At 40.8% G+C, this 24,998-nt stretch overlaps 1 protein-coding gene across 1 annotated transcript; it reads right to left on the reverse strand.

The window, feature by feature from the left end:
* Nucleotides 1-730: 730 nt before the first annotated feature.
* cbln1 (cerebellin 1 precursor) lies at nucleotides 731-16,309 on the reverse strand. The gene is made up of 3 exons (XM_029523512.1): nucleotides 15,874-16,309; nucleotides 14,649-14,768; nucleotides 731-928 (listed from the first exon to the last, which is right to left on the reverse strand). The coding sequence occupies exons 1-3, from the start codon at nucleotides 16,129-16,131 to the stop codon at nucleotides 731-733; spliced, it is 576 nt and encodes a 191-aa protein (XP_029379372.1). The 5' UTR covers nucleotides 16,132-16,309.
* Nucleotides 16,310-24,998: the final 8,689 nt, after the last annotated feature.

The raw sequence follows: 24,998 nt of genomic DNA on the forward strand, positions 1-24,998 counted from the left end.
TCCCCTTTTAAAAAACATGTAGTTTGGCTTTGGGGTAGACGACTGATCCAAAATCAGTGCATTTTATATCAAGCCTAAGGAAAAAAAAAAAAAAAAAAAAAAGGACTACAAATATGGCCACAGAAAATGGAAGATGGGAGCAGCTGTTGGAGCAACATTCTTCAAAGCTCATGTTAATGAATTAATGACTGAATGATGAAGATGGAAGGACGGAAGGGAGGGTTACACTCAGGTTTTAAAACACTTTAAAACATATAAATGATCAATTGCGTCTTTCTGCAGGGAATAAAAAAAGTTTTGGCTGTCCAAAGCTGCAGTCAAGCCACAGAGAAAGCAGAGGAGAAAAGGATGAATGAAAGGATGGATGAAAGGAGGAAAGGGAAGTGAAGAAGCTGGCCACACACGCTCATGTACCGGCTCCATTATTCTTCTCCCATTGTACTCGCTTCTCGTTTTGTCGGTCAGTGTCAAGCTCTTACATCTCGCTAACATCTCTGATCCTTCCTCCTCCCTCCACCCTCTGCAGCACCGCCGTCTGTTGTCACATGCCATCTTCTTTTTTCTCTTCTCCTCCTTTTCCACCATCTTTATTCGTGTCCTTTTTTTCTTTCCCATGCCCCTCTTCTTCCTCCATCTGCCTTTATCCCCACCTTCATCATACTTTCCATCTTCCAACAGCTCCTCCTCCTGCATTTCCACCCCTGCTCCTCCTCTTCCTCTCCAGTTTCCTCTACATGGGGAACACCAGGAAGCCAGAGAAGGTGGAGTATTTCCATCCTCCCATGAGGTTTCCTCTCTCCAGTTTGAGGTAGGCCCGGTCTCCTTTCTCCATCTGGATCAGAACACCATTGCTGGCTGCCTCGCGTGTCACATCCTGGTCGCCTGCAAACGCAGAAATCACCGGCCAGCCATTGTGCATCAGGCTCACCTGGATGGTGGAAGAAGAAAGGCGGTTTATAGAGTGAAAAGTGAGGGAAAGAGACAGACATGCTCACAGTAATACACACAGACATACACACAGACACACACACACACAGGAATGAAAGGATGTTTGGTACGAAACACTCGGGGAACAATCCAAACAATGACGGTGTTAAAATATCATCCGTTCGTCATACTTTTAGACTTCGTAGTCGGGCCGCAAGGTTTTAAAAACTCCTTACATAAAGCAAATGCATATGGTTCTAATAACACAACAGAATATTAAATGTGAATGGAACTACTCTGCGTTCTGCATTCAGCAGTTTGTCAATAGATTTATCAAGAAACAAGTTCCCTGCTTTTCAATTACTACTTTGAGGAAGATTTAACAAAGACATTTACACATACACAAGAGATACAACAGTCCCACACTCTGTCTGACTCAACAAATGCTTCAATAGGGAGTAACATTTTTTCCTTACAAAGAGCCGTCGCTGTCACTGATCTGTCCCCCCCTCCCTTCCCAGGCCAGCCAACATACACATCAGACAGCAGCTTTCATCACTTCTCCTTTGAGCCACAGCAGACATACAAGCACTCGCTGGCTTTGTCCCCCCCCCCCCCCCCCCCTGCCATGCTTCACTTTTAAAAATCGGTTTTCCGCTATCTCTGGTACCAATTTTTCACTAAAACGAACTGAGAGGAATTTTGGAGAAATGTCTGTTTATGCACGATCAGACTTCATAAAACCGGTGTGAACCCCCCCACTGTTTCTCATTGATAGAAACAACACAGAGTTTGTGTTCTAATGTTTTTTGGAAGATGGTTATACCCTGTACGAGTTTGACTATGCCTGGGGACAGACTGTGCATTAGAGAGGAGAAAATATGCAAAATACTTGTCCGTTGTGTCATTCTGCTTTGTATATTTCAGCTAACATTTTAAGTCATTTTTAAATATGAATAAAGGCAAAAAAAAATGTGAAAGCACAAAAAAAAGCCCAAATTCTTCAAAAATCACTGATCCAACAAACACCTGAAAAACAAAACACTCAAATGTTTGAAGGCACCCTAAATCCCCGACTCTGTACATGAGGCCCAGTTCAATGGAAGTTTTCACCAGTGATATTGAATTTGACATCGGCCTGTAGCGTCCCTGCACAACATAATGCACGTAAAGTGAACTGATGAATTGCATTCAGCGGGATTGATTTGTGACATTGCATCGACCATCTGTTATCCTTTCACCTTTTTTCCCCACAAAGCAAAACTTGTCACCAAGGCCTGCTGCACATTCTTTGTCATTTACTGTATCTGTATGTATTTGGTCATCAAAATACTTCTGCACACCCTTGAAGCAAGTAAACTGTGGCTAACTGATGGAACACAATCATAAACATCCCATAATTATACACTTGTCCACCTCATTCTATCGGGTGGTAAGGAGAGAGGGTGTGTGTGGGGGGGGGGCAGGAGATGAAGAGCCTGTCAGAGTCAAGAGCTCTCTTGGCCCCACACTCCTCTTAATAGCAAAGTGAACACAGCAACTAAAGCTGTGCATGTGTGTGTTTCTCTGAACAGCCAATTTGTGGTGAAAACACTCAGGCAATTTTTTTTTTTTTTTTGTCATCCAGATTTGAATGCAGGTGAGGCCATAGTTAACGCTATATCTTATAATATTTAACGAATCTTTGTTAAGTAAGATTTACTAAAAGCGAAGAAGGAAAATAGTCACTAACCCAACATTTACTTTCATATCTGAGTATACTTGTCTCGTTGGTGCACCATTATACTTATTAGCACTGCAAGCATTGTCCAAACTGAATAAATAACACACCTGATCACTGGGAAGTTTTGGTAGCACATTAAAAATGGAGACGCTTTAAGCAGTTAAAATATTTGCTCTCATGCACAGATGACCACAGAGGAAAGTGAGGATCCCTCAGGATAATACATGTGAGACTGCGGACAAATTTATGTTTCACACAGTAGAAATAACTGCTGTTACCACAGCCTTGTTGCAATTAAAGTAACTGCTGACACAAAATGTTTTGTCCTACACACAGCGCCTCGGTATGTACTTCTGCACACACTGAGGCATCACTCAGGATGAGATGAGAGAGAGTTTAGTTTTAGCTCTCTGACCTGAACTTGGTTCCTGCTGAAAACATCTTGCTCTGTGGGGAAAAGATCTCCTCCCAATATAAATGTGTGTTTATATAAAAATATAAATAAATATATGTACAAACACATACACAATTTCTCAACTTTCAGTTTCACACTTCCTCATCTGATCCGTATTTGTCCCCTCTCAAAAGACCTGGCAACTGGTCACACGTCTTTAAAACAGTGACATAAATACTGTTCGAGGACACAAAGGGGGGGTGAGGGGGGGTCGCACAAAGTCAGCAAGTTTCAAAGTGCACTCATACGGCAGCTTATAGTTGGCTTTAGAAGACGGGCTGAAGGACTCTATTGAAAACACCAAATACCAAAATAAATACTAAATACCAAACACCAAAATCATCCTCCCCCTCCAATAAGCTTCAGTATTATTTTACATAATCTGAAAATAACATAGCAGTTATTCATTTCTTTACACTAAAGTAGGATTCAAAAGAAAATTAAGAATTTATCATTTCAAGGATTGTCCCGGCTCAGATGTTTACCTCCTTCTTCCTCAACCTCTTCTTCTCTGTCTCTGGTACAGTCGGTGATCAAATGTGACAGCTCGGGTAAAGAATCCTGAACATGTGTGCCAGCAAGGACTTTTAGTCAGTTAAGTTGGCTTCGTCAGAAGTTTGGACCAATAAATTTATGGTTTATCAGTCTTTCTCCAAAAAAAAAAAAAAAAAAAGCAACATATTGGCCAATGAACAATAATCAATGAAGGCGATAGCGATAACACTAATGCTGAGACTGAAAGCATTTCTACACAAGCACAGTTCCCCACTTTACTGCATCTATAACAACCAGTGCAGCTTTTACAGTAAAACAAGGCTTCATTAGTGTGGCTCTTGATTGATTACAAACATTATAGTTTCCAAAAGTCTTCAATCACTGAGAGAAGACAAGCACAGATCATCAGAAGCATGAAATTTGGACCTCATCATCAGCAACTGACATCGTTCCAGGTTGAACTTGAAAGATGATGAGTGAAGATAAAGACTAACCAATTAAAGCAAAGAAAACACACACAGATTTTTGTGGAGGCTATTCAAGGATGATGGAAGTGGCCAACCTAAAATAGTTACAATAGCACAGACCACAAGTAGAAACGTACTTATTTCACTTTCAAATCCAGAAGAGAGACTTAAAGGAGGATAGTCTAAAAATATCAAGCACTTCCTCCCCCTGCCAAAATGTCAAGCTGAGCTCAGAATACAGATGGCAGATGTTAAAAAGAACATCGTAAGTAAAAAGGTGCAAGCAAAGACTTCAGTTAGCATGATTAACCTCCAGGTTATAATATGAAACAGATATAAATATGATGGGTGGATGGACAGAAAGCCAGATACCAATAGGGTGGATGGATAGATAGGGGGGAGAGAAAAAATAATAGGAGAGGGGAGACAAGGAAGGAGGGGAAGAGGGAGGTGGTGGTGGGGGGGGGGGGGGGGTTCTGTCCAGTGTGCATGTAATGCTTCCAAACAGAGACAGAGATAACAGAGGAAAAAAAGCCAGCATCACTACATCACTCTCTTATCCTGAGGTCCACACACACACACACACACACACACACACACACTCCCCATCCATCCAGCCAGCTCACTCATGTGGAACTCACACTTACAAACCCTTCATCAAACACACATTTTCTCTTTCCAAACACGTAACAAACACACACATACACACACACACTCTTTTCTTTCCATCAGTTACTTAAACATGTATCCTGGATGTCTAGCTTACTTTAGCTCCTTTCCGATTTAAGCTCCATAATATTGCCTCCTATAACTCCTCTTTCATTTTAAATAATGCTTAGTATGTCAGGGTTCGTTGTGGGGGCCCGGTTGGTTGGTTGGACTGGATGGTTCCCTTGAGAGAGTGTGACAAAATGTCTGTGTGATATTTTCTTGTGGCATGTGAAAGCTATGTCAGGTTTTAATGTATAATATATAGAAGTTGATGCAGGGAGCAGCTATTACTGATTTTTCTTCCAAATTTCAGTCAATTATTAATGAAAGTAAAAGAGGCCGCAGGTCCTTCTGAGGTCAAATCCCAATTGTGTGTGTTTTTACCAACAATAAGTCAACCTTTATCTGTCACCTAGCTCTCAAGTTGTAATTTTAACAGAAAAAAGTCATTAATTTTTGAGCGTGAGGTCAACATGTAACATTGGAAAAGCATTTACAGAAAACAACAACATGCAAGTCTAGGAGACTGAAATTTTTCTGTCTTTTGTGATCTGTAGGATCTGTCTTTCTTATCTGTCGACCATCCGTCTCCCTGCCTCTCTCTCTGTCTCACACACACACACGAACTAGGTCAGCTTGTGGCGTGTGCGAGTGATGTATAGCTCTAATAAATCTGTGACAGTGGCTTTGGAAGGATGACGCTGTGGTCACCACACACACACACAAATACACTTGTATGAATAAGGTGCATTTTGTGGTTGTGTGCAGCTGTCTGCCATTCCCTACCCGAATCTCTCTGTTAGACACACACACACACACACACACACACACACACACACACACACACACACACACACACACACACACACACACACACACACACACACACACACACACACACACACACAAACCCTGTCAACTACACCCTTACAATTACCATCCATATATATAAAAACATGATAATAGGGCTGCACATCATGTCAGGCTTCAATCGATCTGCATTCATTAATGCATAAGCACCAATTAACTGGCCGAGTAACAAAGAAAAGGAAGGACGACGAAGAGACAAAAAAAAAAGAAAAAAATTGGAGGGTATGGGAAGCAGGGAGGTAAAAAAAAAAATCTGGCTTTCGATATGTAAATAGATGTTGCACGTCTCAGTGCAGCACTTAATGCCAACGACATGATGACATCCTGTTATTGCATCATCAATTCCTGTCTACTCGTCTGTCTTGACATGACAATGATACTCCTTGAGGTTTTACTTTTTTTTTTTATTTCTCCTTCTCTTCTATATCCCTTTTCATTTCTTTCTGCAGTTTTTCTTTTGTTATTTCTCCTCAATCTTTTGCTTGTCTCCTTTCTTTCCCTTTTCCTTCTTTCTGTTTTTTTTTCCTCCTTCACAGAAAGACGCTTAGTCATAGTGATGGATAAATACATAATGGTGTGTCTGTCTGGTGTGTCTGTGACACACCAAGTTTCCAACGGAGGAAGTTTTCTGAAGTTTGTAGCAAAGTTAATTCAGGGTCATTTAGGAGGGACACAGCAGAAGAGCAAACCGCTGACAGGTTAATATATGTTGCAGAGAAAAGTGAAGTGAGTGATGGGAAGAATTACATACATATGAACTCCAACGTGCAGCGGCACCTCCAACATGATGAATGTCAAGATCAAAATGTTGCATGGCCCAACAAGTCCTATCATCACTTTGTCTTGGTTCACAATAAAGCCGGCCTCTACGTCAGAATTAAAAGGTCTGTGTGTGACAGTGCAGGAAACATTCAGACGGAAACACAAATAAAAAAACCTTTTCCAGCCACAAATACTCACACCTGATCACAATCTGCAATGTCTGCGAGAGCCAGAGAGACATTATTTAGGTCAAGAATCACTTCTTTCATTTTTATTTTTAATAAATGGAGGGATTTTCAGCTCTTTTGTTGAATTTCTTTGAACAGATATTGTGGATGCAGTAAGTGCTTTTTAGAAATCTGGACACCCAGTTAACATCCTGTGACTCTTAGAGGGGGCAGATGTTTCTTTTTTTTTTTTTTTTTTTTACAATTTAAATTTTCATTTTGCATTTGAGTTGAATCTGAAAGGAAAGCGTTAACGTTTTTCATGCTCAATTATCCTAAACGTAGCAATAGTTTGGTCTGTGGAACACAAACACCTGGGACATAAATGGCAGTTGCATCATACTCCAACAGAGTGCGTTACCCTAAACACATTATAGAGTGAGAAAGACAGTTCATGAGGAGACTAGACTCTCTAAGGCCTCTGTTAGACCACTGCCAGCACAATGCAACTAACTTTATTCTTGATTTTCACCTGATTACATTTGATTGTTTGTTGTTTGACAAGAGACTTGGAAAAATGCCAGTTGTTAATTTGGTTGTCATGACTAAAACATGACAGTTCTTACTCTACGGGAAACACAATGGTGACTTTGGCTTCACACAGGAGCCTGAAAGGGGAGCAAATAACACCAATATCAGCTTCTAATTGTCCAGGCCTATTTCAACACAGAAAAAAAATGCACTTTTGTGAAACTGATATACGGACCTAAATCTTGGCTATGAAAAGACGACATCTGAAGTTGGACACAATCTGCTTTGTTCTAATGTAACCACATCATTAAGGGTTTCGAGGAAAGCAGTTTGGGACTTTTTAAAAAAGTAAACAGAAGTTGTGCAAAGAGAAGGAGGCAATCAGAGCAAAGGTCAGCGCTTACAAATGTTCACCAGCTGCCATCAATATTGCCTCGGGAACAATATTATCATTAGTTTGGGGAAGCCCATGAGCAAAGTCTTCGCCCAACTTATTTCTTCTTTAGTGAGAGGCAACACCTCCACCTCTGAATCTGGTGCGCAATGTCGAACCAGACTGCTGAAAATTAATTAAGATAACTCATTTGAGTTTCAATTAGATATGTGACTACAGCATTTCCAAACTGCTCTGCACACTGCAGTGTTAACAAAACCTGCCATGCAAGTTTAGTACACACATACACACACCTTAAGTAGTCTAACAAAGACTGTGACTTATCAGTCTGCGGGCAGTTCAAGTGTTATTCCTGTTGGTGTTTCTCTTGCAAAGAGTGGATCACTTTCCTCAAACTATTAACCCAGGAAACAATCCCACTTGGAAAATAAGAGAAAGAAGTATGAACCTAGAAACCATGCAGTCGTTGTATACCACATTCAAATACATCAGTAGATTCTGTTACTTCTATCTATCCAGTATAAATTATGCGAATGAATGTTGGTTTTGAACCATCTCAAGTCCCTGAGCTCTGCATGAGGTGAATGCCCATCTAAATTTCTTTACCAATGGTTAATCAGTCACCATCTTTGCCTTCACTGACAAAGATATTCTCTATCCCACCCTTTTTGTGGGTTGGGGTGGGGGGGAGTACTACTCCATCCACCATCGCCGCTACCTTGGGAAAGCTTCTAATAACTACTAGGAGAAACAGAGACGCTATCTGTTTTAGTTGCAGAATTGGAGAAGCATTTTGTGTTTGCAGAAAATACACAGCGAGGTTTTCTAAATAGTGTGATAACTCTACAGACATGACATTGTACAAGCAGCTTTTACTGCACAATAAGTTGAAGTAAATCTATTGTATCATGTTAAAGAGCAGTCACCAAACCTGAGAAGTATACGTTTCCCTTTGTAGGTTTTGAGCAAGAAAGTTTGAGTCTTTCTTGCACAAGAAACTGCAAAACATTTTATTTTGGAAGTTTACTGGAAATGCATATTATTTTTACCCTTTTGTTTTGACTTAGTTTTCACTTTAAAATTGACTTATCTGTCCATCTGGGCCTTTGTTACTTTGGGGTAACTTTGTTGTCCTTTGAGCAAAATATAAATGCATCATGCAGTATATTTTATTTGACAAGCTGAGTCTAGCAGTTTCATCAGAACCAACAACACTATGGACAAATGGACAATGTCCTGCAGTTTTCACAACAGCCATTCTATTTAAATGAAGACGAGCTGATTGTGATGCATGCATGCAAGAGGTTTATGAAACATCTACAAGCCAGATGAGCTCACTCTCTCTTTATGGATGTTTGCCATCATCAAAATGAGGAGAGCTTAAGCAAACATCAATGTACTTGAGCTGGCCAAGTAGCTAAAGGCCACATATGATAACAGAACATGGCAAACATTTAATGAATCATTACTGATCCAATACTATGGAGAGCATTTCAACATTGTTTAAGGCCCAAAGAGCTGCTGGCAAGTGATGCAAATGTTCCTTTTTCAGACTATTCAATTTAAAGATAATGAATGTTCAAAGAAACTTTCTCTCACACCTCCTCTCTCACATTTGAGCACAAATCAGTGCAACTTTCTATAATGCTCTGCCAAACTGAAGGAGACAGAGCAGAGGTTGATTAGATAAAAATGAAACCAAGCATCTGGCTAGTGTGTGATTGCATTGATGTCTGTGCGTGTGTGTGTGTGTGTGCATGCTTGGTTTCATTGCTGTTACAAAAACAATGTATAACCAGACAAATGATTCACCATTAGATTAAATTACATTCATACACCAACAAAAAATAGAGAGGACTTAAAAACACTTTACTTTGAAATAACAGGCTTTTCTAATAATGCCCTTCAGCTTCTGACGTTGGTTGATTTTAATGAACGAGTCACCACCATGGTCGCAGCCATTTCTCATGCCAACGAAATTAAAATGCGTCAATTGGAAAAAAAGAACTAATGACATGACGTGCTGAAGGGTAAGTTTGTCTATTTGACCTTTTGGAGTGCTTCAAAAATGTAAGCAAAACACATTCCTCCTGATTCTTGGATTTATTATGTTGTTTACTAACCATCAGCGAATATAACATAATTGTGAAATTTGCATATCTATGCCACGAGTACTTTCCAAAGGCAAAAACAGGTTTATCCATAAAATACGTATGCATAAAATACAGTACACAGCTGTAGCTGCGTGCATTGTTTTGGTCAGGTTTAACGAGTCTCTGTGCTTTAAGCATTAAACATTAAAGATTCAAATTCTCAGTCCCAACAAAATGACCTTTGGGTATTCTTTACTAACAAGGCCCAAAAAATACGAGACAAAGCTTTCATATTTGTAATTTCTGCATTGAATAGTCAGTCAGAAGCCAAACAGGAGACAAAGGAAAGGATTAGGAGGGGCACAACATGCAACAGACTGCAATCATAGGGTGGGTGTCACCAGGGCTAGGGCACTCTGAAAACCCCTTTCATTTATATCAACATGCTAACAATTAATCATTTAAAATTTTATTTAAAACATTTTGTGAAATTCAAGGGAATTGAGAGAACCAGCACAAAGATTTGATATTAAGCAAGTATACTGTTTTCATGTTAACTAATGTTACAGTAAGCTACCGTTTGCTAATTAGCCAGAACTATAATGAAATGTTTTGCTCATATTTTGTAAAGAAAGAAAGTTTTGGGCTTCACCCTTAAAAGTGATCAATAATGTGCATTATATTTTGTGACAATCTCGCCAGCAGGAAAAAATTTGAAAGACATAGCCACGTTCAACTTCCTAGTTGCACCAAAGGAGTGTGCAGGAGATCCTCAAAATGAGCAAAAATGTATCTAAAGCCATGAATGTCTGAACTGAACTGAGTGCTATCTAGCAGACGTGCCAAACAATCCAACAGATTTTGAGACATTTCATTAGATACTCTAAGTGAATAACTGTGTAATACGTCTATGAACTAAACTCCCAAACAAGCAGCTCAGCTACACTCTGTGAAACCAAACAACTCCCAGGATATGCAGTATCCTCTCTGTGGCAAGCTACAAACAAAAATAACTCGATTTTTCATTTTTATCAGCGTAGACACTATAATAAATAAGATTTGGTGTGTAAGTAGAGTATTATGTCTGGTCCCCAAATGTACTATGTCGGCATTATCATAGTGGAAATAGGTTGGTGTAGGTCTGTTTTTGTATTGGTGGAAGTGGTTAACTAGGCATGTTGTACATTAAACAGCTGCCTTGCTTGTAGACATAAACACCCAAACACACAAGCTGAAGAAGGATATTACAAAAGAATCCAATTTTGATGTTTGGCACAACATATTGTTTTTAACATAGTCAAATCTAATATGACTCAATTTATCCTAAAGACATGTTTTTACAAATGTATGTGTAAAATGTAAAGGAGGTGATGCTCTAATTGTTGTAAGAATTCACTCTGAGATCTTCAATTTGAAATGGACAGAAAATACAGATAATTTGTGTACGCGTGCACCGGCCACTTTGCTTCGACATAATTGCTAAGCTATTTATTTGTTAAGCACATTTACTGTCTCATATGTGTGGTGTTTGCAGGGCAGGGCTCCACTGTAAATCAGATGATATTAAGGAAACTGTTTGATGATATTTGAGGATGTCTAGAAGGGCCGCGGCTTGAGAAAAGTGTTCTCTCAGTGGTTTGATGCACATATCAATCTTTAAAAGTGTACGCGTTCTCAAAACAGAATTCACCATCACTTTAATGAAGTGGTGCTTATACAGCATTTTGTGATGAGACCATAAACCATTTTAATTAGAGAACAGTTTCATATTACACACTCAAACAACATTCATTATAGATTATATAAAATACATAATTCCTGTTCAAGAAATGGTTGCATACATATTAATGCGTGATGTGTGTATGCATCAAATAGCACATATACCTAGCTAGTGACTTCATTGCGGGCCTGTAGCTCTGACATGAACGATACCAATGCTCTCTGCACATCTAATTCTAGTTACCCTCAGAATGTTTACTTTTTGCAAGGAAAACTATTTACTACAATGAAACTAAAGTAAAACTGTGGATATCTTTCCTTGAAATAAAATTAATGACTATGGTCCGACTCTTCCCAAAAATATCCAACCAGCTTTTCGTGATCGATAAGTCTGTTTATATGTTTGATAAACCCGGTGACCAAGGATCAGAAGAAAAAAAAATCTAATAGTACAAACATGAGTTAGCAGTGAAAAAGTTGATAGGATTTGGCTGTGTTGCAGACAGATGTTGATAATCTGAGTCAAGATGTGAAATAAGTTCTCATAAGATTAGGACATAAAAGGTAAACTCCCTTATTATCAGGGTGCTATCAACAGTTTAAAGCAGTGCCTCAAGGTTTCCCTCCCCCATCTGGAAAAAGGCAGTAACCCACAGGCCTTAATGCATGTATGGTATGAGATATTTCAGACGGGATATTTGTGCACCTTTCATGCTTACAGAGCTGGTTTGAGGCCTGAGGCTTGTATGGATGTCAATTGTGAATGCTCAGCAGCTCAAAATATTATTTCTGTTGGAAAATATCAATTTATTTAGGCTGTGAAATCCCAGTGAACATTAGCAAACATTTCCTTTTTCATCTCCTAGCCAAACAAGTTTTTGCATTTAATTATCATTTCTGAAGTTTAGATCCAGTGCTCTGTGGCAGACCAACTGTTAAAGCAAAGCTAACATTTACTTAACACAGACTGATTAGTAATATTAAGACCAGAAGCTTACGTTTTGCTTATGTTAAAGTTGTCCAACTGTCCAACTAACCAATGTAATAACTCAAGCTACATTCAATTTACAGTTTTACAACCTTTGGACCAATAGAAGCAGAGAGCACTTCCCGCTGTAGATGATATCCTACCTACACCTCAACCGTTTGTCTTCCTGAGCTGATTCAAGTTGCAGGTGGAAGATAAAAAAAAAGATGCTGGCTGATCAAATTTATTCGTTTCAATTTGTTTTAGAATAGACAACGGGGGCTCATGTATGAAATGCATGTTATTGTGCATGAAGTAGAATCTTGTAAAAGAGGGAAGTGTTTGATGTGTCCCGACTTTTCAAAATAACAGACTGGAAATAAGATACCCATTGCTGGAAGCACAGGCATAACTGATAGGTGGCGATATAGTAAAGATTAGTATATGCTGTATATAATCTGTGATGCTTGTGTTTAATTGCTGGATATAAAGCTCAGGCAGGTAAGGAGAGAGAGATTTGTAATGGCATGTTAGCACCTACATCAACCCTCTCACACAGAAAGACAGATCACTGCAGCAGAAAACCCTGATGAGAGATGGAATTTTCTGTTTCTTTCCTTTTGTGCATCTACCCAGCATCTGTTGATCAACAGCTGCTCATGATGTCTTGCTTTCCTTCTCCTTCTCTCTTTGTGCATTGCCTGAATCCTCTCACTCATTCATACCTGTCCACCTTTTGTTCTTCTGACTTATTGCTCTTATCTTTCCCTTTCTATTCACCCTCTTATTTTCCTCCATTTCTTCTCTCCGTCCTTTCACTCAGTCAACGTTTTAGGTTCTCCATTTGCCTTTTTTCTTTTTTATTTTTACATTGCTCATTTTCTTGTCACTTTCTTTTCCTTCTTTTCCATGGCCTTCGCACTCCTCCTCACCTCTTTTCACTCCTCTTGTCCCTCTAACTGATTGCATTTACTATCAACCACTCTCCTCGTCCGGCTGTTTCTCATCTCCTGCATGCACCACGATAGCTGCCTCTAAGGCAATCAAACAGTGGGAGTTTTCAACACAGCAGATGCACTGGATGGAAGGGAATATGAATGAAAGAGGCAGAGGATGAGCAGTGCACAGGTTGGATGCTTGAAGGAGACGGGATGAACTAAACCTGCCAGTTTTGTGCCAAGAATATGAAAGAGCTAAGAACCGAAACGGTATAAAACATTAATCTCAAAAATATTTCAGGTTTTATAGTTTTTATACTTCACAAAAGTTTCCCATGAGTGGTTTACTTCAGCTTTAAGATTCTGGTTGGAGGAGTCTTCCGGTCAAGTAATTATCAACTTGGTGTGTTTTTCTTTGTTTACCTTTTTTGCTGTTGAGCAGCAGCAGATATAAGAGAACACACCATGTTGGCAGTCTGATAATGGCGATGTGGTACACATCATAGCTGTGCTGTGGATGGTCTGACTTAATTGCCTCAGTGCCATGAGTCAAGTATTCGCCATCCATGGTCTATTTGCATTCAATTGAACCAAGATGACTGGGAGTACACAAAGATTTTGACATAGCTTTTCCTCTACAAATTTTGTCTGCCTTCCTTGTTGCTGTTGTTGTTATTGTTGCTGTTACTGCCGCTAATTAATTCAAGACCCAAGTAATAAAGTATAAGCAGCGAAAGCCCCAGGGACACAACAGCATAATTACACAACAGTTTAATATGCTAGAGATACATTGTAATTAACGTTGTGTGGCATCATCATGTCATTGTGTGCATGTTAAATACTGGAAATGGGCTTTAGACTAGCTGTTAGTGAGATGAAGAAAGAGTTGTGACGAAGATGAGAGGGTACACTGCGGGCTCTGTGCGAGTGTGAGGAACAAATGAGTGTTATTTACACAACAAAACCCATGTGAGTTTGTGCATCTTGTGTGTGTGTGTGAGAGTAAATTAAAACTCTAGTATGTGTTAACTCTAATTTACTTAATAGTTTCATTTCACAGATGGATAAGGAAAAAAAAAAAAAAAAAATCTCTCAGCCTGTCGCTTCAATTCATGAAACGGCGGGGAGGAGCGTCGCTGTCTGTGGTGCTGAAAGTAAAGCGGCTGCGTGCCCCTCCTCGCGCTCGATGTTGATCCATCCTCTGCACGTGTATTGATTAATTATGATTGGACCGGCCGACTGGCTTCCACCTGCCCCCCCCCCCCCCCACCTCTCTCCGGGCTCGGGGGAAAGACATCTCAAACGTACACAATGACTGCCAGTGCGAAGAACGTGCAACTTTTATAGGGGGGGGGGGGCACGCACACACACACACACACACACACACACACACACACAAACAAACAGATGAACACACGAACATGCGCTACCTGTATAGTTTGGCGGTTGTAGACTTTCACTACGTGGAAGTTAAAACTGTAAATCCCTTTGCGCGGCGCGATGAAATTACTTCTCTCCTCGTCAAAATTCTTCCCGACGTTTACGAGAACCTGGAAGAAAGAGAGACAGAAGAAACAGAGAATGGTTGGTAAAACAGTTACTTCCGGTTTGTGCCTCTCACAGCATTTGAATTCAGACGTAACTGCAAGACCACACGAGTGCCTGAAGAATTATAGAAGAATAATAATAAAGTCCTAAATGTAACATTGTGATACCAAACAGAGCCACGCCAAAGCGAAGATGCAGACTATTCGTAAGAATTTAATAATTTCATTCATTTTGTAGCATGAAGCCATTAAATCCAAATTTCGGAGGCGTCTCTTCACATTGAACTCGAACGGATCTCTGACAACACACTCTCTGCTTTTATCTCGTCTCTTCCCCGGACAGAACTCCTCCAAACTTGACGGAGGAATGAAAGGGAACTTAATCAATCTTTCAAATGAAATTTTCAATTATGCATTTCTGCTGCCAAATGTCTGGTTTAATGGACGGAGGGGAACTATGGCGTGTAATTGAACGGCAATTTGAGGGAGAATTAACCTTTAACGGCGGCCGGGGAGGACCTCGCCCTCGCGACCCGACGTTTCTAAATTATTTGGCGAGATGTCAGTTCCCCTTATCGCATATATGTCAGAGCAAAAAGTTGAAATTTTCAAAAGTCTTGCCTGTCAGGTTATTTTTTCACGACCACTTAGGGAATGCATTGTCTATTAAAAAAAAAAAAAGGAGAGTCAGATTCGCCTCAGCTTGCCTTTTTACTTGTGTGGGACGAAGCTGCTCCCTGATGAGCCACAGAGCTGCAGGAGAAGCAGCTCCGTGGCTCATCACAGCGGACTTCCGCCTGTGCTCACCTCACACGTTTGCCCTCTTCATTAAACTGATGGTTTATTGCAGAAAGCCGATAATCTCACAGAACAAAAGCGAAGGCAGCAAACCTGGCTAGATCCTCACACAGTCTGTGCCACATCAGACATTAGAAATGAGATCCTGGAGCTTTTCCGCACCTCGACACTGACAGGGAAGTTATCCTCACTACGCCGAAACACACCGCCTCAAACTTCGCATGTGCGCTCTCCTGCAGCATTTCCTGAGCTCAAACTGACTGGAAAACGATCACATTTATTTTAACAAGGTAGATACTTTGGCTCCTACCCGATCGAAGTAGATGACCATGGTCCGGTTGCTCATCTCGGAGGGTTCATGGTTGGTGTTCCTTACTGCGGAAAATGCCACTTTGGCGCTGCCCGAGCGCACCGAAATCCCGAGCGCCGTGCCGGTGGGGTCCGAGGTCGGGTTGGAGTCGCAGACCACCAGGCACTTCCCCTCCAGGACGATGGGCTCCGTCTCGTTCTGGGCACGGGCCGGACTCGCCGCGAGCCACACGGCACCGAGCAGGCAAACCGTCAACATACCGAACCGGAGCGGCAACTTCCCCGGTGGGCTCCGCACCTCAGACCGCGACCGTTCAAAAACAAGGCAGGAGGAGTTTCCCGGTGTTCCCCCGGTGGACCTTCGGGAGGCTTGTTTAACTAATTTTATTTTTTTTTCTAGATAATTCGGGGGATTCAGATGAGACCAACGAATACTTTCTTCCTCGCCAAGTCTCTCTGCTGGGGAAACCAGACGGTTGTTCTCCCGCTCTCCCGTCGATCGGCAGCCGGTCAGCCCGTCTCTCCTTCCGATCTCCCGGCTCGGACCTGCACTTCTCCGTCCTCTTCCGTCACTTCGCGGCAGTTTCTCTGTCACTTGGACACGCGGCGGACGGGAGTCGCGCGCGGAGCGGAAGGGCCCTGGACGAGTGACGAGGCAGAAGAACTCATAGCGCGCGGGAGGGAGCTCCGTCTCCTCTCTCTCGCGCGCGCTTGAATTATTGATATGTGAGATATGAGAGTTTCAAACACAAAAGGCTCGAGAGGAAGCGACGCGGCGCGCGAGCCCAAGATGCCCTGATCCTTCCCTCTCTCTCTCTCTCTCTCTCTCTCTCTCTCTCTCTCAGACCCCTCCCCCCGTTAACAGAGACCCATCACCGGATTAGCGCGTGCGCCTCTTTGATATTTTCCGTCCGTCCCCCTCCCCGCCCCTCCGCTTTATCCAACATTTCTCTGTCTTTCTAAGGCTCATCTCCCCCATTCACTCCATCTATCTGTCTGTCTCATTGCAAACCTATCCTCTGTGCCCCCCCCCCCACATCTATCAGCACATTATAGTTTACAGCAGCAGAGTTTATGAAGTAGTAGTTATGTTATCACTGAGTCAGAAGACCAATCAGAAATGGAGTCCCCCCCCCTCCACCTCCACCTCCACCTGTGTTAAGAGCAAACAGGTGGAAACAGACAGAAGGTGGAGATGGTGGTTGAAAAAAAAAATGGGTGTAGGTTTTTTTTAATGGGGGGGTTAGGGTAAATTTTAGATGAGCAAACAGAAACTGGAGAATACTGATGCGGCAGGGAGAGAAAGATGTTTATTGCCTAATGTGGCAAACACTTGACTTGATTGCACTTCTTTCATTAGACCTGCTTGCCTGGTAAACACCCTCATCTATCAGGCAGCACAGCAACTTAAATGACTCAAACACTGCAAGGTCCATAATATCAGGAAGAAAATTATACTTTATCAAGCTTCATGTTTTGGTGTTGAGTTTGGCGACTCTCAATCTAAGAGCCCAAATAAACCAGCAGCTGAACTAATTAACTAGTTAAACAACGTGAAGCTTTTTGAACGCTTTTGTTTTTAACGTGATTTTCTTTCTGTTTCACTTCTTTATTCCGTTTGTCACTTTCCCTCCTCTCTCATCAGTCTTTCCTCCCCGTCTATCCATTTCTGCTTCTCTCTCCCAGAGGTTTCCTTCAGCCACTAATACAAGCTGACGGAGAATGACAGGCCAAAAGGACTTCTCTCAGAAGCAGGGACGAGCTACATCTACTCTGTCCCTCTCTCTGTGTGTCATACATTTAAAGTATAGATGCTGTCACACAGTACAATCTCAATTTTTCTCTCTTTCTGTGGACCACATTACCTCTTTTACCACACACTGCTGAGTGTGTGTGTTAGTTTTCTGAGGCTGTCACCGTCACACGGGAGGAACAGAGCTCATTGTTTGTCAGGGTGACACCGGCCTGACTGCAGTTTAACTGGACTGACAGACAGGAGCGAGTTGCCACCACCACACCTTGTCTGTGCGTGTCAATGGGTGCGTGTGTACGACTGGCGTGAGAATGTGTGAGTTGCTTTTTTTTGTTCAGCAGAGATTAAAGAGCGATCATTGCTATCATATCCGTTGCTTCTGGCCCACAAGGACTGTCTTCTTTCTCAACTGCCTGTCTGTCCACCTGCCAGCCTAATTACCTATCTGTCTCTCTCTCTCTCTCTCGGCCATCTGTCTGTCTGCCTGCCTGCCTGCTGGCCGATGATGCTCTCTCGCCTGAGTCTCTGAGGCTGCGCAGTGCTATCATGGCATTTAGCAAGTGAGATCACCAAAGTTCATCTTTTTGGGGCTAAGGACCGAGAGAAAATAATCAAATCAAAGCTAAGGTACACAAAAAAAGATCCATTCTGCTAATCAGCTACTCAGCGTGATAAATATAGAACCAGGGAACAAAACATAACCAACAGCCGGCATTAAGTGAAGAAAAATATGGCTTTAGTCAGTCGGCATATTGTCTGGAAAGATTCCTATTGTCGTCACTGGACTAAAATGTGCGGTTTGGATGCCGATTAGGTGTGAAGGCTGAAAGGAACAAGTATCACTTTTTCTATTTACAGGCATTTTTCAGTCCAATAAGTATTGTAAAGAAAAGGGGATAGGGATGCATAATATGTCATTGCATTTCTCATATTTCTATTCCTATAGTCATATCTCACTTGTGTTGTTTGCAGCTATTATTCCTTAACAGAAATTAAAAAGGTGTGAGCACATGTGCTCTTTCCTCAGTGCGACTGTTACTGTTTGTACAGTGAAAAATAGCTCACCAAGCTGGCTTGTTTTACACTTTGTACATTATACATGATGTATTTATTCTATAAGTCTCTGGGCCTTAGTTCCCAGGAGTGGTGCAGAACTGATTTAAGACACAATGGAGATCTCTTGACTAAATTACAGTCTTACAGTTAGCTATTAAAAGTAACAATGTGCAGCTGAGAAACAGTTTTCCACAACTCTCTCTTCAGTCAAAAAACAGAAGAAAAAAATAGATTTAACAGAGGAGGCAGTCTGAAATTCAACATATCTCAAGGAGCTCAAAACCAAAATAAAGCCAGAGTCAGAAATAATCAAATTTCTTCTAAAATCTATTAGTAAAGATTTTTTTTTATGTGTTTTTTACTTTTTACTCAGTTGGGCAATTTAAAAGTTATTTTAAAACAGTCATTTCAAACAAACAATTATAGCTATATTAGGCAGATAGATAGATTGTTTTTGAAAACCTGTTTGGCAGCACAAGGTGAAAAAGGAACAAACTATAACATGAAAAAACCGAGATCAAGATGATGAACAGAAAAGGAACGAAAGAAGAAACTTGGCATGTCTGATAAATAAAGTCTTGAATGGAAAAAGCAATGTCAAGACTTGGATAAGGAACCAAACATTCATGCAAAATCCCAAAAATCGCACAACTCCCACTGAATGACCGATAGGCCAAAAAGAAAACAAAGAAAACAAGTTCTTACTGTACAAAGGCAAGAAGTCAAAAAGACCCCAACCACAAGACCCCATGGAAGACTTCTGTTCTACTCCGTTCCTGAAGATTACAGTAAGAGTCCTACGAAGGAACAAAGTCAAAGACACTCAAAAACTATACAAAGACTCAGAACCAGATATTTTGAGTGAAAGGCCAACAGACAAACCCAGAAGGACTGACAAAAACAGGTTCATCCAAAACACAGAAGTAGAAGAGTTCTTGATCTGGACCAGGATGAAGAAGTGAACTCAACTGCAGAACCTCCAGATGAGGCCACAAAGAATAAAAAGGCACAGATGGTCACACCAAATAGGGCATTTCAACAGTTCCCAGGAAGGCTTTACGCAGTTGGAAACATCTAGGGACTCCTCATGTTCATATGTATATGTAAAAAAATAAAAAAATAAATAATGATATCCAAATACATACTTTTCCCAGTTAAGGCCAAGACTGTTGCTGGCCCAACGTCACCATCATCCCATCGTGCCCACCCACTCGGACACTGATATTTGTCAGTGTGGCTGAGCAACCACTCCCAGCGATCACAACAGGTTTTGGCTCTTCTACAAATAACTGCTGCCTCTGTGCTTGTGAAAAAGTAATTTGTACATTTGATTCTTTCTTTGATTAGTAGTTTGGGCTTTTGAATGGTCAATGAATGACAATCACTCACCATTCACAGTTTTCTGGATAAACTGATTATTAAACCATATTACCAGAGCTACTGTAGACCAAAAGGATATTATATGTTGGAAAATACATAGTAAGGTTGCTTTTTAATGAGACCCTTTTTAGGACCTAAAGAATTTGAACTACGTTTCAGAATTACTAAAATTTTTGGAGTTTAATTTTGCCATCTGTATGTATATTTTGTTTGAAAATCTGTACTAGTCTGTAAAGACTGGCAATGGGATGTAATTTGCAATTTTAAATATACGATGCTGAATCATAAACAATGTCTCCAGACAAAGTTTGAATTTAGTGCATATAGCATACACATTACAGTTATAGAGTTTCACTCATGTACAAAGAGACACGCTTTTCATCAGCTAAAAGGAGCATTTCAGAGGGGAAATCTCAGGTCTCTCCGTTTCTTGCAAAACAACACGCCCACAGATGTGTACACACACACACACAGACACAGTCTTCTACAAAATAATGCACACGTGTACAGACACATAGACACCTAGTTATGAACACCAAGCCAGGTAAACATAAAGGGATTCAGGTTAACCAGGCATCAGCGAGATGTGCTGTCTGGTGATCAGTGGCCTTCCTCCTGAGTCTTCTGTGTTTGTGTGAATAAGCGGGGGGGCTTCATGTGGGCATGTATCCTCGCTGTGTCATATTATTGCCTGGGGTACAGTATACTTTTTACATAGCACACGATATTAAAAGGGATGGAAGGAGGAGGGAAAAACTAACTCTGTGACTGTCTTTGTCTGCCCTCTTTTTTTCATTGGCAAGCTTGAACTCGGCTTTCTGTCTGCTTGTCATACATCTCAGAGAAATAGGCGTGACTACACACAAAAAGAGAAACGCAAAGAGGCAGCTGATGCAGTAGACCACTGGGACTTTACGCACCAGGCTTTTTAGGAGCTATTGACAGAGCAAGCAGGCAGGAAGTCTGCAAGAAGATGTCTGGATACTCTACCACCCAATGCCCACCAGCATAGCTCTGGATATTTGTGCTGTGCAGTCAAATGAGGAGGCTGAGTCATGTCAGCCAGAGAGGGCAAAATAAAAAAAAACATATTTCATTCTTAAAACTTTTAATTTTTAATGGAGCATGCTGCAGTTAGATTATTCATGTCTTGAGTTCAGGTGAGCTTAACTTGTGTCAAGATCAAGCCAGACTGGGAACCAACGAGAAAAACCACCGACTTCATTTAAGGTAGGAGGAGTTTAGGCTTTCAAGATCCATCAACCTGGCTGACCGACTGCTACAATATACCAAACCAAGCAGAGTGCAGGGAATCTGTAGGTGAAGGTCAGCTCACATGATCTGAAGCTTTTGACTGTATCACACTCTTTACGGCAAAGGTTTCTGTTTTCACCCATCCAGACTTTAAAAAGATTCCTGCAGATTTCAAACTAAACTGGGTCCAGCAGCAGCAGCAGTGTGGACACCAGCTGAAAACGTGTGATTTAAAAGTAAAGCATAACAGGTTGGACATAGGTTTAAGGATGCCATTTGAATATATGTTTAAATGCTGGATTATATTCATTCAAACCGCCACACTCCATCCACACTGTAAAAGCTCCTTTTAACACATTATTGAAATAAGCATATTCCATCATTTGTGGAAAAACTCTCCACAGTTATTGACTGTCTGACTGACAGTAAGGTAGGGCTCTCACAAACTTTTCACAAATGCATGCTTTGTTCCGTAGTCATATTTCAGACGATGAATCTGTCAATCAGAAACATACAGTTGATTGACAGCTTTATCAGCCAGTGGTGATGTTGGTTGACCGTCAGTGCAGTCTCAAAATTCAACTTATAGATTTCGTAAATGCACATTCAGTAATTCGTATGCTCCGTGAATTTATATTACGAGAGTGTCTCAAAATTACAAAACAAAGCACGTCCATTTGTGAGCCTGAAATACGACTACGGAACAAAGCATGTGCATTCATGAAAAGTCCCGCGAGAGTTCATTAATTACGAGGCTGTTCTGACTCCACAGTCTGCTGTGGGTCTTCACCACAGCCACCTTCAGCTGCTGTTTGTTGGGGTCTGACTTCAGTCTGGTCTTTAGTAAGTGGCGCACAGCTCAGTTCAGCTGAGATCAAGTGACTGACACAGCCAGTAAAGCAAATTGTACACCCTGAAAAGCTCCTTGGTTGCTTTGAAAGGAAAATTGTTGCATTGAATACAAGAATGTTGGCCGATGATTTTTTTTTTTTTTTTTTTTTTTATGCATTTGAACCTGAGCTCAGAGGTTGTTCCTGTCAACTGCTGCTTTCACCCGTTTCTTCCATCAGCACTCAAATCATCAGTTATGTTGAGGTGAATTTGTCTTTGGTCGTGAAGTCTTCTCTTGCTCACTGACAAGGAAACATGCACACCAACAACCCTGGGGAGCATCACTGACCTTCAAGTGAGTTTTTCTTCACCATGAAAATTATTTTATCTTCTTCCACCGGACTTGTGCTCGTCAGTCAACCATTTGGGTGGGCCTTTTTTATTCTTTGGTGACGGTGAAAGACAGATGGCAAGAGATTGTCTGGCCCATGAAGGATTGACACCCTGCGTGCGCAAAGCTGTTTCACCGCAAACCACATCAAATATATCAAAGCCCATTGATTTTAACAGTTGTTGAGGTGTCTGTAGATTTTTAGCTGTAACCCAGTCGACTAATGCTTCTGAAAAATGAAGAACTGGGACACAGCTCATTAGTATTCATAAATATTTTAGTCTCTGTGATTGGCTATCAGTAGGAGTGTATTGTAGGAGGAATTTTAAAAAAGAAGAAAAAACATTGCAGAGCATCGAAATTGGCACCAACTAATCTCACACTGGTGAGGCAAAAGTAATTCACAACTCCTCATTTTTTGGACTGTTTAATAATGACCAAGCTATCTTGGTTTTTGGACAGTTTCACTCTTGTTGCTGACCCTGCTGGAACACACCACGCAGCATTATAGTTTTTTTTTTCCCGTTTTATTGATGTATCAGCATCAGGATTTTCTGATGAAGCAGCCTGGCACAATATAATAGGTTATTTTATATACAGTTGTCCTGGCACAAGATTAATTAACATATGCTCCAGCTATTTATAGGCTTATTCTTGATGTGAAACTGCCATTAACTGAATTATTGTCTGTCACCACATCCAACACGTCTCTTGAAATAATCAAATCAGATAGGGAAAGTGCAGCCTGTAATCTAATTTTCTAGACCTGATTACATTTTGTTGACAGGACATTGGCGGGTCTGACGGATGCTGGGCCTGACAGCCCAGTGAACGGCAAGGTTGTCATCGAATTTAAAAACATTTACAGTTACAAGACTTTAATTTTCATATTTGCTTTGAATAATAATATGCTCGAGTAATTTTTTTGTGCAGCATGGTGACATCACTGAAAAAGACCTTTCATACTTGTACGTGTCCCAAAGGAGTCAGCTGGTCTTATTCTAAATAAACACTTAAAACTGGTGAAAAATAATAACAGTTCTTACCAGTTGTCAGATTAACTAAATGTCTCAGAACTAGTAGGCTTACATTTGATAGGCTAATCACAAAAAAAAAATAATATTCCCTCCTGACGATACAACTTGGTATCTGAGGTCTGTGCAACGCGGTCAGTCATTTAAATGTGACAGTCTTACCATTTCCATAATGGCGGTTGCAGCAGGTTTCTAACACATGGAGCCGCTATATTAACAAAATTTAGCCGTTCTGTGTCCCCTCTAAAAAAAGCATCACAGAATTTAGATGGAGAACATGCAAGTACTGCATTTGTACTTGTTGTTTAATTACATACATATATATGGAAGTTGAGGGGTGTGTGTTAAGGGGGTCATTTTATATCTTATAAAATTTAATTCTGCATTGGGGAGAAACATTTCAGATTTTATTTTTAGAACCATTGATGGTCACAAGCAACAAATACGCTGTTCAGTTTTACAAGTGCACAGGGAGAGAAACCTGCAGGCTGAAGGAGTAATACACGTATTAAGGGCTTGTAGAGTACAGTAATGAGGGTAAAATGTTGCTGAGTGACAACAAAAATCATCAAATCAGACGAACAGTGGCTTTTGTGGTGGTGGCGGATTTTAATGTTGTTGTTGTAACCCAGATATTAACACATGAAGGTCAGTTTGGTGATACAGGCTTCAGTTAACGCATGGTTAACAGTTTTGTTTTTTTTTTGTTTTTTCCAAGCTCTGTTCCTTTCAAAAAAAAAAAAAAAAAAAAAAGGACAAAGTGTTCAGTAGAAACAAACTCTCTGGGAAGTCTGCCATCAATATTACATGATATCCATCTACTATCAACAACAAAGTAAACCCACTCAGAGTAGCCATATTTAATATCTGGAGCCCCTGAGTGCATATGGGTTTTTTTTCCTCTGAGTTTAAATGAAAAGTCAAGCCCAAGTTTCAAAGTCTGAGTTGGATCTCAGAGGGGAAGATTTTGAAAACCAAAAGGTAGAAAAGAGGGGGCATAATTAAGAGGAGTGGTAGCCGGTGAGTAAACTCTTACACCTTCCATCATTTTTATTTTATTGGGTCCATCGGACCTGAGCTACAGCAGAGAAGAATTCAACCATTTGAAAAAAACCAACACACTGAACAAATAGGCTATGTCTATGGGGTAAATATCATCCTCTCATCACACCGTTCTGATGTGAAAACCGATTCATCAGGAGCCCCAACAGGATTCATACAAACTGCAGTTTGTAAAGCCTCAAAGGAGACAACTGATGCCTCATTTTATTCAAGTTATCATACATTTTGATCAATTCACTGTCACTTCCTGAGCTTCCTGATTCAAATGTCCTTGTCCCACATTATCAACTGGAAATCGCTGTCTCTGATGTTGTAAGCTATCATAACATCCGTTGTCTCTGAGGAAGGGCTCGGATGCACGCAGG

The sequence above is a fragment of the Echeneis naucrates genome, chromosome 16 (assembly GCF_900963305.1).
Source record: "Echeneis naucrates chromosome 16, fEcheNa1.1, whole genome shotgun sequence".
In the NCBI taxonomy this organism is placed as follows: Eukaryota; Metazoa; Chordata; class Actinopteri; order Carangiformes; family Echeneidae; genus Echeneis; species Echeneis naucrates.

What these genes read in the sequence shown, in the direction of transcription:
- cbln1 (XM_029523512.1), bottom strand. Translation starts at nt 16,131, where the DNA reads ATGTTGACGGTTTGCCTGCTCGGTGCCGTGTGGCTCGCGGCGAGTCCG. An exon ending in TGGTCATCTACTTCGATCGG is followed by an intron (nt 14,769 to 15,873) that starts GTAGGAGCCAAA and finishes TCTTTCTTCCAG; the next exon opens with GTTCTCGTAAACGTCGGGAA. An exon ending in ACAACCGCCAAACTATACAG is followed by an intron (nt 929 to 14,648) that starts GTAGCGCATGTT and finishes TCCACCATCCAG; the next exon opens with GTGAGCCTGATGCACAATGG.